This window comes from Rhea pennata, chromosome 1 (assembly GCF_028389875.1).
Source record: "Rhea pennata isolate bPtePen1 chromosome 1, bPtePen1.pri, whole genome shotgun sequence".
Classification (NCBI taxonomy): Eukaryota; Metazoa; Chordata; class Aves; order Rheiformes; family Rheidae; genus Rhea; species Rhea pennata.
Window position 1 is genome coordinate 82,364,488 of NC_084663.1, and position 16,067 is coordinate 82,380,554.

General features: G+C 35.9%; 1 protein-coding gene across 1 annotated transcript in view; it reads left to right on the forward strand.

Moving 5' to 3' along the window:
- The window catches only part of ANO2 (anoctamin 2), a 182,321-nt gene that overhangs the window by 133,596 nt on the left and 32,658 nt on the right, over positions 1-16,067 (forward strand). Inside the window, 2 exon segments of the mRNA XM_062570871.1 lie at positions 6,319-6,393; positions 11,326-11,527. Coding sequence (XP_062426855.1) covers positions 6,319-6,393; positions 11,326-11,527 — 277 coding nt within the window.

Sequence of the window (16,067 nt, forward strand, 5' to 3'; positions counted from 1 at the left end):
ATATTTTCAACAACAAGGATAAATAGCAATTGGAGTGACCTAATAAGGCTTATGACTGTTCATTACAGAAATGGTCAAGTCATGATCAGAAGTTTCTCTAACAAATACATTAGTTCAGTGACATTTATCAGACTTAAAGCAAAAATTATCTCAAGGAAGTTCTATGGCCTGCATTATAGAAGAGACCAAGACTGATTAACAATAATCTTGTTTAGCCTTAAACTGTGTTAATTTTCATGATCCTTGTATTGAGCCTTGCATGTAATTCTCAGAGCTCACTACCACAAATACAAGTCATTGGGGTTGCCCAGGTGCAACTGTCTAAAGCACATTGCTACCACAAATAGTTTAGAATGAGTCCATTAAACACCATTGAAAGCTACTGGAGTGTTTGTAATACTCTGCAGGTTTCAAATCAATCAAAAAGTTTTTAATTAAAAGTTTTGCAGTCCTTCAACTGGCTCCAAAAAAATCTTGGCAGATCATTTTCCATAAGAAAGCCTAGAACAAAAGACTGCTCACAAAACAGAGTCACCCTTTTTGTTAAAATTCCTTTACTTCTTTTTCGGTGAGAGTAATAGGAAATATTGTTCCCTTTCTTTTAGAAAGTCTCAAAACAACAGGTGTTTTGGCTTTTGTGGGAGTAGGAAGGTAGAGGTTTTAGGGTCAGATTTAGACTGAGATGGACACAGACATTAACAGAAGGTCAGAATGGCAGTGGTTTGGTCTGTCTGCTCAGCAGTTTGAGGGCCAGAGGTCCCCAAAACAGGCTGGTCCAGCCCTGTGAACTTGTTCAAACAGATTCTTGCTTGTAATTGCCACTGTGAACTACAGCAGAAACCCTGGTATGTCTGGATTGTGCCTCCTTTTGTGTCATCACCTGCATCTACCGCTGTCTTGAAAAACTGCCTGTGACACAGAATTTTCCTAGTTCTTAGCTTCTTTTACCCTCCAAGTAGCTGTGGAGTATCACTTGCTCCTTGTCTTCATCTTATTTTACAACCAGAGTGAAATTCTAGGGATCCTTCATTTCAGAAGCAGCTCATCTCATTCCTTGGCTTGAGCCTCACACATGCAGTATCTTAAGTATTTATCAAATATAGACCTGTATTTCACACTACAACTCTTTTCTTGATGCTCGTTTTGATCCCACATTTTTTACACAATCTAAAAAATTTGTTTCTACTAAGAAAAGCATGCCTATAAAAATGGCATTTTCTTGCTTGATGCTTCCTGGGTGTATTTAGAAATGAACTTGTGGATTTTGGCACTGGAAATAAAATGTTACCCCTTTTTTGCTGATGTTAGCTCTCTGAGAGCTTAAGGAGCCAAGAGAGAAATATCCTATTCTTTCCTGTGCATCTTTTACTAAGTTCCAGTAAATTATTACAGCTCTGTGCACATTCAGTGAAGTCATTGGGATTGCCCAGGTACAATCATCTGAAGAGCTTGAAGTGCAGAAGTGTAGTTACAAAGAAGGATGCAAAAGAAGGAAAGTATGTTGCTTTGTTCCCTGAGTGCAGGTTGAGCTGGCATGGCTGATTGTGAGAAACACCTGCTTTGAGGAGGTGTTCTCTTGTGGGAAAATATAAATAAATAACTGAAATAATTGTGATCTGGACTAACTTGCTCTGGTTTAATTGAGAGAAACATAGAACTTTTTTTCAGAAAATCGCTTGGTGCTGTCCAAATGAATGTTCCTAGGCTTCCATGGCCCACCTTAGAGTGTAGAGCTGGAGATGTTGGATCTTTGACAAGTTAGGTAATTCATAAGGAAATAAAACATCCAGCAAAACATGAATGGTGCTTAAAAATTTTTCCTTTCTAATTTCTTTTGCATTTTATTTTGCTTTCTGTTAGGTAAAAAAATGTGTTCCTGCAAGAAATATATTCATCACTACATTAAAATGGGAACACATCACTACATAGAGTCCAGGAGCTACATGCCCCCCCCTCCTTTTTTTTTGTCTAAGATGATTGCAAATATAACATTATATTTAAAGCATCTGAAAAAATGTTTTTAAATAGATCTATTGTTTCATTTTATTCATCACAGAAATATAAACTCTATTGAGTGTTTTTTTTTGTCTGAGTATAAATATTTCCTGAAATAACATTTCCCTTGGGGAATATTCCACAGTGTAATATATCTGCCACTGAGATTGTTCTTCAGATTTCATCTTTTGTATCGACAAATATGTACACCTTTGGAATTTTCGAGATAGGTTCCTTGCCTGTTTGGCTGATTTTTCATCAATCATCAGTGAAGGATGCCTGTCCCACTTCTCTCTGCCCCTACCTGCAGTTCAGGCAATATTCTGTAATTCACATGTACAGATCAAAATTAGATATGTGCCATAACCTATAAGAAATCTGTGAATAAATTCCATGAATTCAGAATGAAATATGCTTACTAGCTGTAGCAGTCAAGTTTAACATTTTGCTTGCAGAAAAGGTGTTCATGATACCTCACAGTACAGGCTTTAGCAGCTAGATGGCACTGTTGCCAGAGAGTAGAATCAGGTGTAACACAAAATACCAAGTGAATTCACAGATTTGAGTCTCTTAGCAAGTGCTTTAAGAGAAAACAGCATTCTGTTGCCTGCTGTATTAACTTAACTTTCAGGATTTGGTACTGCAAATACCAAATTTGCCACATGCCATTGTGGCATGCATGCTAAAGAATTCAGTAATATTTTCATCAATATTTTTCTTACTTCTTATTAATTCAGTCATGGTGTCTATATCTCCCTTTGATTAAGTGCTAGAGGGAAGGCCAAACTCTTAGTAAAGCCATATAAAATTAACGGAAGTACATACATGAAGGAAGAGGCTGACTAGCTGGTATGCCAACCTTCTCTTCCTTCCTTCATCCATATGTTGCATTTTCCCTTGAATACCCTCTCCTCTCCTTGATTTTCCCCATTTGTATCCTACATTGCAAGAAGAGACTGTCAAAACACTGTCAAGGGTTATCAGAGTTAGGGAAACATTCATTGGTGGTTAAACTAAGATGTGGCTGCTTAAAGACATATTCTCAAATATACTGGGAGAGCAAGTATGTAGAGATGTAGATAATACCAGGGAATGCCATGGAATGAGGAAACTCTGAGCACTGGATTTTGTATAGGAGAGTGAAGAGAAGTGGAGAAGTCTTGATATTGCATTCAGATAGCATCAGGTTTCTGGGTTTCACTCAATAAAACTTGCGTCATTGTGGGCTAACTGTCCATAAAACTGTGGAGCTCAAGTTCATGAGCGGGAGTACAAGCTAGATTTTAAATGCATGAAATAAAGGAGTAAATACTCCCTTCTGAACTTTTAAATATAGAAAAGAAATGATATTCAAGTATATTGGATTCCAGAGAAAAAGAAAATAACTGTTACGGTAGACATATTGTGTAAGCAACAGGGTTCTTACCACTTCTTTTGCAATAGACTTTCATAGTTTAGTACATATCACTATCAAGATATATCTTGCTATTTTTCTTGTTCTTCTCTAATTTTATTCCCTCAAAACCATTTATTCTTTCTTGTACTGTTATAGAAAAACTGCATGTTGCTAGTTTTCACACCTTTCCAATGTTCATTAACTTACCAAATCCTTCATACTTTCACAAGGGATCTGGCCCTGCCATTTTTAATATTTCCTTCATAAATTGATATGTATCAAATATCAATTTGTATCTCTTTCATTCCTACGAACTCTGTTCAGTCTCACATGGCCTTATTCTTTGTTTGGTAGGAAATAGAGTTTTCCATATGGCACTTCACAAAAGCCAGAAAAAAAGAGTATTTTCTCCTTGTACATAAAGGTGGTATCTTTGGGAGGCAGATCGTATTTCATTTCATAATAAACGGAAATTTTAAGAATTAGTAATGTTTCTAAATCTTTTTTAGGGAACTTATTTTACTGAACTCATCAGATGTGAAGTGCTTTTGGAGAGCAATAGTTTATGTAAAACAAGTATTCAAGTGCTAAACCTAGGTCTTCCAAAATGACTTGTTGTGCTGATACCTCTCAGTTCTTAATGTGTATGCTGAGATTTCAGAGGGCATACTCAGTACACTCTAATAATCAGTTCTTAAAGTTTCCTGAAATTGGGACCCTTGAATGAATTAATCTTATTTTCTCTTATTACCTAAAAATGTTGGCTTTGGCACCTAGTTTAGACACTGCCTTTTAAAACCTTAATTTTTGTTTCTCATCTCTATATGTCAATCATTTCTCAATTTCCCTAGTTTAGGGTACTAAAACCCCTACCCAACAAACTAATAATAAAACAAATAACATGGTCTGTATATTTTGTACAGTGTATGTAGAAACATATCATGTTTCTTGATCTTAATAGACAACTGTTTCTAAAGGAATTCATTGATTTTTCACTTTTGTTAAGTTGTAAGATCTAAATCATTTTTAAAGATTTTGACACATGATTAAGACACGACACATTTTTCTTGACCTTTAAAGTCATTAGATCGTATTAGAATCCTGGGTTTCATTTCAAAGTACAGTAAATATTTTACACCTCCAGCGAAAAAATATATATCACAAAAGAAAACAAAAGAAGCAAGTATCAGTCTTATTCTATTTGAATCACTTTTCTTCTTTTTCTTCTTCTTCTTCTTCTTCTTCTTCTCTCACTCTTTTTTTTTTTTTTTTTTTTTTTTTTTGCCACTTTCATGATTTGAGGAGCTTGATTCATGTTATTTGAGTATCTGAGCTTAATATTATAATTTCTTACTTTACAAAATTTCTTCTACTTGAGAAATTTTTGAAGTGGTTTTCTTGGTCATTTTTGGCTCTTCCTAGCTTTCTTGTGCAAGTCACATTTTCTCCTTGCACCTCACTATGATTATAAAAGATTTTCTTATTGATTAGTGTTAACTCATTCTGTAGATTTACTGCTTTAGCATTTTTCCTCTTGTGGAACTGTTAGACACGGTATCCTTCATGCCTTTTCAAAATGTAGTAACTTTTTTATGTCCTATGTAATTGCTGGGTGGTTGATGCCAAAATAAAACGAAATGCATCTGTGCTTTTACAGAAGTATTTTTTAAAGCAGCCTTCCATCTAAAAGGTGGACTCAAAATATTCGTGGTCTCTACATATTGGGCCAAATTATTCATGCTTCTGCTTGGGTTTGCTATGATCCTGTCCTATCAACATTCGCTCAAAGGAGATATGCTTAATTTGCCTCTTTGAACAGCTGAGCTGAGAAGAGGAGATACTGTGCAAATGGTATTGGTTGCATAGACAGGACTATGCCTTTGGCCTAATTCCACATCCCATCAAAATTTTAACCAGGATTTTGACCTGAATTCTATTCTAATTTAAATTCTAAGACATTCAGAATAACTCTGGATTTACTCCAATGTAAGCGAAATACTGGTCAATGGGATAGTAATGGTGGGTCACAAAAATGCAAATAGCAGTTGTTTTTGAGTCCTTAGATAATTTAATTACATATCAGTTTAACTTGAACAAAACAATAACCTCCTTATTATTTAAGAGCCCTATTCTGAGAGGAGAGAATCATATTTCTTATATAAATCCATTTTCAAAAACCTTTTTTAGGTGTATGCCTTGTTAGAGCTGGAGCTGAGTTTTTGGAGAGACTAGAACTATATTATATTTCACTGATCAGTACTTGCAGTTGCTTTAAATTATGTAATGGGGAAGAGGATAACTTTTGCACCTGAAGGGAAAATAGGCAAATGGGTCAATACCACATAAAGGGGTAATTTCTCTCCCTTTGTAATTTCTCTGTTCTCTACCACTTAATATAGGGAATCAGGAAGAGTGTTAGGGCATCATAACAAGAATTATCTTCACAGCCATGTTGAGTAAAGGTTAGTGAGATAATCTTTAGATAAATGTCTGGGTCCAACAGTAAAAGGAATTTTTTTCATGATTTTTATTCTTCTAAAGTTTTACAAGAAGCACTTTAAAATAAATGGTTGAATCTTACTTTTTTGCTAGAAGTAGATTAAAATGAATTTAAAGGATTTTTCATGATATTATGAAATTTTGTGAGAGATAGATACAATTTTTTGAAATATGAAAAACATAGTTATGTATGAAATTTTTGATTTTACAGCAATTTTCTATATTGTTTCATTTTATCTCTTCTCATCTTTTCCCTGAAATTATAGAACCTGTTTTAAAAATCAGTGTTCTAAATTTTGTAATCTTCAAAATTAAACCAGGAGTTGGGAAATAGAGAATGCTTTTCAATAACAGATCTTACAAGTGCTAATATTTGCTACTGAACAGTTCTATAATGTATTTTTTTTTGTCTTTGTGTTTTGTTATAGGATGAAAAGAAGAAGCTGACATGGAGAGACCGTATGCCTGGATATCTAGCAAACTTTTCACTGATTTTATTTATGGTAATATAATTCGTATTTTTTCTGTATTTGTTAAGCGTGAGAAATTTTGTGATGAGCATCCTGAAAGGAATTGTGAATGAATGCTTTAAAAGATGATAATAATCTGAAGAGAGCTAGGTTATTAAAACAGTCCATGAGAAACACATATACCACCAGGAAGACTGATCCAGCTCACAGTCTACTCCCAGTTTTATCTTATAAAATACCTAAGTGTTGATATATCTAATTTACTGGAATTTGCATATACTGCAACTGATTTCCTATGAGAATTTCATTTATTTTCTGACATTCAAAACCATTTTATGTTCACATTCAAGTCAAATTCAGGTTTGCATTTTTATGAATATATAAATATATACATGTACTATACTAAGTATATTTAAATATGTATTAGGTATGTTGTTCATATTTATACGGATGTATTTACAAAATTTTGAAAGCGTGCTAGCTTCCAGAGGCCACAGAAAGCCTTTGCTTTTTAGGCAGGTCTTCTGACCGGTATCAGTTGGGACTTTGCTTAAAACACCAATAATTGAAAATTATCTGCATTTTAATGTGTCAAACCTTGATTTTTGTGTATATTTTCACTAGTTCAGATTAGAATCAATGAACCATCAGCACTCTCTTTGTTTTAAAATGTTTGGCCAGTGAAGAGAAATCCTAGCTAAAAGAACAACAACAACAAAAAGCTCCATAAAAATTCAAAAGTAAACAAATTAGCTAGGAGAAAGTTACACTCTCAGAATAAATTCAGATGTTGTTACCAGACAAACTGCAATTCTTCTCTGTATGACTAATCATACAGCTCTGATTTAACTTTAACAGGTCATCCTTTTGCAAATAAAATGCCTACACATGTTCTTGACTTTAACCACGTGTTTAAATCTCCCGAAAGCAAGAACAGAAAGTGCTTTTCTTGGTCATAGCCTGTGTATTGCACCCCCACTTATTGTAACATCCCAGAGGCATTTATAAAGGTAAAACATAGAGCTCCAGTTTTGCAACTCCTGCTAACAGGTAGCAGCGCTCTGCTGACTTACACCGTTTGGAAAGTTGGCCAAGACGGTTTTTCTAGAATATTGTGAACATTCGCATAAGCACCTACAGGAGAGAGCGTAATAATCATATGAGAAGTTCAAGCCAACTTTTGCTGAGGGGAAGCCAACATCTTTCTCTCACATGCAGTTTACAATCTGCTCTTTATTATATGTGGCCTATCTTTTTTTCTGCTAAACTAGTTACAGTGATTGGAAGCACCAGACAGAAGTTTTCTGTAAGTTTGTGCAGTAGAATTACATTGGGGAAAGGAAATTTGCTTTATCAACTATCTTTATTATTATAATTGGTTGGGTTGAATTTTTAACATCACCTTTTCTAGGCCCACACTGTCTGGCTGCAAAAACCCACGGGAATTTTCCCTAAAAATGTCTACATTGGTATAGAAGGATGATGTCATGTACTTTTCTTCCCTCCTCCTTTTCCATGGCGTACTTTCCCTGATAAATCTTAAGGTTGCTAACTAACAGCTTTCTTACTATAAACCTTTTGCCTTTATTTTTCATTTCATTTCATTAACTCTGAATCCCCTTGTAGTTTCTGCACATATTTTATATTTTACACCAACAAATAATTCCAATAAGTGTGTGTTATTATACACACTTACAGATTCTTTAAATTCTGTTCACAACTCTTTTGATGTACACAAAACTCCCTTTGACTGCAGAGTAGGAACAAGATGCAACCTTGATTTAAGCAATTGTTTTCTAAGATAATTTAGAACAGCAGTTTACAAATAACCAGTAAGATAAGTGGTAGCAGAAGCTTTAGGGCCTCTTCTTGGCCGTATGGAAATTTTGCTTGCTTATCATTATTAATCACATATATCACAGTTTAGAACCTCCACATTTAGAAAGTACACATTAAGACAAAGATTTCTGAGTTAATGTGTAACCATTGTTAGTTGCTGCAAGAGAGCAGGATGGCATGTGGCAGTAGCATCACCAGAACCTTCTTTTGTGTTCCTTGTGTTTGGCGCAGTCAGAAGAAGGAAGAAAACCAATATGTCATGGCACAAGAACAAAGTTAAGTCTATTCCTTCTTTTGGACCATATTGCCATATACTTACATGACAATACTTGATTCTCAAATAGTCCCACCAAGGAGCCAAAGAAGTATTTGGACATTTAAAATTTATCCAGCTTGGATGAAGGTATCAGTCTAGCCCACGGAGTTTTATACCTTCCTTCCACAATATAGTATGCTTTCCTGTTTGTCCTCATTCATACCAAGCTCAGTAGGCTCTTTCTGCAGCCAATTTCCACATCTGTTTCAAAGTAATTTAGTCCATGTCAGACTAGTTTAAGATAAAAGATAGAACTGACCAGATAAAAAGTTGACAATGACAACAAAGAACAGGCACCTCAATGAAAGGTGGCTACTATGGAATTTGGGCAAGAGGTATAATTTCAGAGTAGGAGAAATGCTGTGAAGATAAAGGACTGTACCCTTCCAGTGACCATCTGAGGAGTAAGTTCCATGCTGTCAGTTGCTGACAGTCCTATAAGTCCTCCTCAGCGCTTTCACTTTGCTGGATGCACAGATAATGAAGACTCCTGAAGGAGTGCTTTTCCAGATGCACCTAAGCAGATGCTTAAAAAACAGGTAGGTGACTGAGGAGTTTCTGAAGCCTTTGTGCTTTGGCAAAACCAATGTTTTTGTTCCTTAAACAAGTGAAACTTTTATTTTTTTATGTAACTTACAGGGATCCATGTTGTAACTTAATATATCTTGCTATGAAACTTCATGAATTGGCAAGGCCTCAACATGACAACTTCTGATAATCTCCTCTCTCAGTGCTCTCTCCTTGTTGCTATGGATCCCCCATAGTACTTAGTCAGATTTAAGACCTTCATATTCATCTTCCATGACTTCCACATCCTGCTTAGCAATGACTGTCCTTGTCAACCCTGTTTCTTCTGAACTGTAAAGCTATGTTTTCTAGGTGAAAGATGCCAGTGGAGATAGGTGTCTTTGGAGGCCCAGAGGTCCCATCACCTCCATAATGATGCATAAGATTGCTTTGCCGCACCATAGCAAAAGCTTCAAAGGAAACCACAGGCAAAAGAGACAGAAAAAATTATTTGAAAGATTATTAAGAAGAACCAATCTGTGAACCAGAAAAAGATCTGAAGCTCCTTTTTTTTTTTTTTTCCTTACTTTGGAGGACTCTGGAGATGGAATGAGAACTAGATCACTGCTAAGTTGTGCTATTTTGCTTTCTCACATTATTAGGGAGATAGCCCTATATTGTAGTAATCAGTACTTCAGTGGTCAATTAGATAAAAGTTAGATAAAAGCTCTGAACTTGGTGTTCCTGTACTACTTAGATCACTGCAAGAGCTGGACAGACAGCTGTTTTTTTGTTTGCTTCTTTGGCAAGAAAACAAAAAGAGAAAACAGGCAAAAAGATTAGCCTATGTCTAACAAACTGTTTTCTCAACAATGAAAACAGCAGAAGGGAAGGAAACCATATTTATACCATTTGTAAATGTTTCAATTCAAAGTATTACATGTTTGGACTTTTAACTCTTTTTCTTTAGGCAAACATTTGATTGAAAAATGAAACAAAAATTCATCACTCAGACACTTTTCATTTTAAATGAATGAAACATTTCCTTAAAAAAAATCAAAATAAGATATTTTATTAGATTTAAAAATTTTCAACTATTTTAAACAATATTTTCACTGAAAGTGCTTGCGAACTTGATCTGATTTCTCCAGTAGTTTCTCCAAATGATTATTTTTGGTATGTTTATTGTTTTTCTGTAAATAAAAAAAAGCCTAGTCTTCATCTTCAGCCTTTAATATAGCTCTGATTCTTGTTCTAGTTCTTTCACAATAGTGCTGTTTCATAAGATGACCTACCCATGTATGCAAGGATTCAGCAAACCTTTGCTGTGTCATTAAAATGAAATGGTAAATTTCTTTAGACTTGTGTTGTGAATTTGAGCCCTTAGATGCACTGAAATAATTACAATAGTCTAATCCTTTACATTTGGATAGTTTCTTTCATCTGAGGATCTCAAGATGTGTTACCTAAATAATGAATGTACATTGGAATTCTTGCCAAGGGCAAAAATGAAAGAGAAACATATACCCTCTCTTTGTTTCCTGCTATGGCTATGAAATTTGTTTTTTTTTTATTACTATTTTATTGTTTTTTCGTTTTTTTTTTTTTTTTTTTTTTTTTTTTTTTTTTTAAACAGAATAACATAGCTCAGTAAAATTCAAATTCCTCTTGTGGCAACTTAACCTCCAGCAGCATGGCTGGATTCCCTTAATCTCATGGGCCAGAGGAAGCCCCTGAAGTACCCCGGGGTACCAAATGATTTCTGGGACAGAAATGTAAATACCTCTGCTTTAGGTAAGACTTAAAAGGGGAAAAATGCTTTTTAATTTGTGGCACCATTAAACAAACACAGGTGTCCCTACAGTAGTACACAGCACACAGGTGAGTTGTTCCAGTTAGTGAAGCCTGTTTTGTGACTGCACATACTGTCGGACCTTTGGTTCAAGCCATTAGAACCTATTGCCAGATAAAAGTCCTTACTTAATATCATCTTTGAACTCAAACTATCTTAGTTCCATAAATGCTGCATAGTTAGTGTGTAGAGCTTTTAATTATGGAGAAATTACACTTCTTTAGGAACTGTTATACTGGTTCAGGAGTTTACAATCATTTTCTTCATTATTTCTCTTGTTAAAGACTTTTAAATTATCACATTTTAATTTGGTTATCCCTTTGTTATTGTGCTTCTCTAAGAAATGATCATGCAACACTAGTTCATGGAACAAACCCAACATACACATCAATGCTTCTGTTTAAATGCTAGTCTCATACTTGAACTAATCAATCTGTCCATTTCTTTGCAGATAATGCTGACATTTTCAGCAGTGTTTGGTGTGATTGTGTACCGAATTACTACAGCAGCAGCTTTGTCATTCAGCACAAATGAGACAACCAGGTCAAATGTTCGAGTGATTGTGACTGCAACTGCTGTCATTATTAACCTGGTTGTGATACTTATCCTTGATGAAATTTATGGAGCTGTTGCCAAATGGCTGACAGAAATTGGTAAAGCTATTCCACCACATTCCTCATTAGTACATTGCAGGTATTGACATAAGGGTATGCGAAAGTTCTGGTAGGAGTACTTCCCACTGAAGATGGCCAGTGAAAATATTCAGGTCTATGGAGTGAGATGCTCAGACATGCTTCTGTAGACCAGGGGTCTGAGAAACAACATGCAATTTGCTGCTAATAGGAAAAACTAGCTGAGCCATAATGCCATGTTAATTTAGACGTGCTATTGCTGGGTTCTCAGCTGGTATTTCTACATTGCTCTGGCTTGGTGCCAAAATCACTAGATGAGAATTTTATACCTGCTATGTATTTTGAAATATAGTTATGCCTCTAGGGGCCTGGTTCACTGAAAGTCAGTGGGTTGTTATAAAGGTGTTGCACATTCTGGCAAAGCTTCACTCACAGATCCTTCTCATGCTAAAACAGTTATTTCCGTTATTTTTATTTTAGCATTTTTTTTCTGTTGTAGAGGTATGTCTGGGCTGGGCTTTTTGATGATAACAGCAATTTCAGTTAAGAGTGTGATTTTTAGATGTGTGTTTTTCTTTTTTATTGTAATAAACCTGGCAGTATACTTAACAAGTCTTTTAAATCAAGTCAGTCCTTCTATTACTATGTCACTTAGGGTTTTGCATTGTTAAATTAGTTAGACCAAAGTTGTTTATGGATAGAGTCCTAACATGAGGTTCTTATAGCCATCCTTGACCATTTCTTCCAACATTTTTATACATCACCTCTAATTCTAGATGTTTCAAAGGCTAGGAGCATGAAGACAGTTATTCAAAACACTGAAAGTCATCAGCAACAATAGAAGTCTTTAATGGTAGTAAGTACTTAGCCTGTCTTTGAGTCAAGTTTTTGGGCATCTTTGGATGTCAAATTAGAAACTTTTTAACAATTTAGAGTGAATCATTCACTTAAACCTTAGATTCTTTCTCTATAAAACTACAGTAATGTGAAGTGGATTGGACCTAGCTCATTTCAGATTAAAACCTTAGGAACTCTAAGACCTGTGCTTCTTATTCTTACTTCCCCAAAACACTTTGAAAGCCACAAGTGAAACTATCTATTTTAGTCCTATTTTTTAAAGCACAATGTACACTACTACAAGTTTATCTAGTTGTTATAGTAGAGGTCCAGTCTTGATTTTCTTGAAGTATGATCCTGTGATTTCAGATTAGATTCCAAAAATTTTTGAAAGAAATAAAGTCAAAGCAATGCATTTTCACAAAATGCCACCATATGGGCTTTATTTATTTTTTTGTTTCTATTTTGCATCAGGTTTAGGCAGAATGTAGCAGGGTTGCATAAATGCGTTCTGTTCCAATGGCATAAGCAAGCTGAAGCAAGCTTGAATGGCATTCAAGCCAAAACTGTACTCAGTTTTTCAGTTTTCACGCAACAACAACCTGCCAGCTGTGTGTTACTTGAGTAATGCTGTCCACTGCTCCTGCCCAGATAAGAAATGGCACAACTCTTATGTAGAAGGGGTAAAGAGAGATAAAGATGAGGCTTGTCCTCTCTGGCAGGGTATGGCCAAGGGCAGTGCTAGCCACTGTCATTGCCTCAGTGGGAGTAGCCCAGAAGAAAGATCTCATCCTTGAAAAGGCGCACCACTCTGAACTGTGAAAGAATCAAGAATTTCTTTCTCACTTGCAAGCTATTCTTCCTCTGTCATTTTGCATTTAATTTCAATCCTGCTATCTTTATTCAGGTATCATTCTTAATTAAACAGGAGGTGTTTTATTTAAAAGACCTGATTTGAATAATCTTTAGTGCTATAAATTACACAAGTTACAAAGTCTGTTCAGACGGTTTTCTCCAGTGCGAGGCTCAGATACAGACTGTAATTAGAATGTTTAAAAAGATTACAATTTGTTCATACTGATAGATGCTTCTTACCTTGTGAACTAGACTAGTTGAACTAGCAAAATAGGCTCAATTCTCTTTTCACACTGCAGTTTGTAGACAAGCTGAGGAACATGTTGCCAGCAGATCGAGGGGGGTGATCCTGCCCCTCTACTCAGCCCTGCTGAGGCCTCATCTTGAGTACTGTGTCCAGTTCTGGGCTCCCCAGGACAAGAGAGACATGGAGCTACTGGAGAGAATCCAGCATAGGGCTACGAGGATGATCAGGGCTGGAGCATCTGCCCTCTGAGGAAAGGCTGCAAGAGCTGGGCCTGTTTAGCCTGGGGAAGCCAAGACTGAGGGGGGATCTTATCAATGTGCCTGAAGTACCTGAAGGGAGGGTGTCAAGGGGATGGGGCCAGACTCTTGTCGGTTGTCCCATGTGACAGGACAAGAGGCAATGGGCAAAAACTGAATGACAGGAAGTTCAGCCTGAAGGCGAGGGGGGATTTCTTCACTGTGAGAGTGACGGAGCACTGGCACAGGTTGCCCAGAGAAGTTGTGGAGTCTCCTTCTCTGGAGATCTTCAAGGTCCGCCTGGACACAACCCTGTGTAACATGTTCTAGGTGACCCTGCTTGAGCAGGGGAGTTGGACTAGATGATCTCCAGAGGTCCCTTCCAACCTTACTGATTCTATGATTCTATGAACATGCTTATTGCGTCGTAGAAACAACTCTAGGGAGCATATGTTCCTATTATCACTCCAGACTTGAAGCTTTGCTCAGGTAGAAAATTAAGTACATCTATAAGCACAGGAATAATACCACTGATACCAATACCATCCACTTCAATACTTGCGAAGCCAGTGGGTTCAGAAAAGAAAGTAGTAATTTATCTGTAAGTAATACAGAGAACTTGCACAGGATGCCCTAAGGACTGCATGCATGTGGCCCAGCACAAGTATCGTGCAACATCAACGTGGGCCACTGATGTTCCCTTGCTTGCAGATATGACTAGCAGAAGTGCAAATTTTATCCTAGTGTTCTGAGGCTAAATATGTCATCTCCAATAAGCAAGTGGTGTCAGACTTGACCTACAACTCATTTGCTCACTTGTAACTTCATGCAGGGCAAGGAAGAACAAGCAAAACAGAGAAGAAATCAAAATTATTTGAGCTTCTGTCTTAGAAAAACAACAGTTCCTTGGTGAACTAAGGCCCACATCACAGATTTTCTCGGTTCATTCTCCACCTGCAAAGATTCAACCCTGCTGCACAAACAACCATATATTTGATTTTTTTTCTTGTCATTTGTTTTGAAAGTTTTCTTCCCTTACTAATTTATTCTGACTTGACACATTGCTTATATTACAGACCTCACTAACAAGAGAACAAATTCTGTGCATGCCTCTATTCGATGGTATAGTAAATCTGAGTGTGGGGAGGGAAGAGGAAATGAGTCTGTGGAGCCATACATGGTGTGCAAATTTCCATCCAGGGACTGAGTTTGTCTTGATGGAGATTCTATGTAAGACAAAGATCAGGATTTTTCTCTCTTGACTTCAAAGTTATACTGCTGTTATTGGATATTCTTGTTGCCCTGTGCTGTTGCCCTAAGGATCTCTCCAGCATGCAGTCTAATCTGCAAATTGTTCAATTCCTTATCAAGGTTTATTTAAACATTTTTGTATGTACAGATGAGTGATGACTTAGAGAACTTTGAGGGCTCAGATTGTGTTGATCTTTAATGAAAATGTGTTTGCAAGTGTCACAAATAATGCTGGGTAGTGGGTATGTAGCAGAATTTATGCAAAAACGTACAAGTTCAGCCAAATCTTGATAATATTCTTAAAAATAATTCTCTGGATTTACCTTTTTATGTCACACTTTCATTCCGCTTATCACAGTAAAATTAACTGCTGTCATAATAGTCAAAGCTCATGATGAGCAGTACAAGAATTTAACCCAGACAGTATCTTTAAAAATTGAACTTTCCAAATTCTTCTGTCAAATTAGAAAGTTACTATCTTGTACTTAGGAGATCTGTTCCTAGAAAATTTCCATGGAAATTGGGAACAATCCTGGGAAGTAGCCTGTTCAGAGTAGTGATATATGGAAAATGTTCGAGAAACATTTTTAGAAGTTGTTTAAATAAGATTAAAAATACAGAACATGTAGAGTGATTGGAGAAGTGTTAGAGAAAATGTACATTTATTTTGGATTATTTGATTAGCAGTTCAAATTCAGAAAGGTACTTGAGCTTGAGTTAGACTTCAAATATATAAACAGTCTCTTTATAGAAAAAGGCTTGTGCACACTAAGTTAAGTAGACTTTTTGGCTTTTTTTTTTTCTGAATGAAAGTCTGTGCTTCATTTTCTCTACTCATGAACTCATGAACTGAGAATACTATACTTTTTTATAGCAGTTGTATAAGGGCTAACTTATGCACATCTGTGTATGCTTATGTACATTAAGACTCTCTATACTAGTTTAGATTTATGCAAATAAATATCAAAAACTAATTATTTCTCCAAACTCCAGATAGCTAATAGAACTGTGTAAATATAGACATAATAATACTTAGTATATATACTAAAATACATGTTTAAAAGTGTTATATATTTGATGACATAAATAGATGTTAGAATACATGACAGAGAAGAGTCAAGTTCCAAGATTTCCA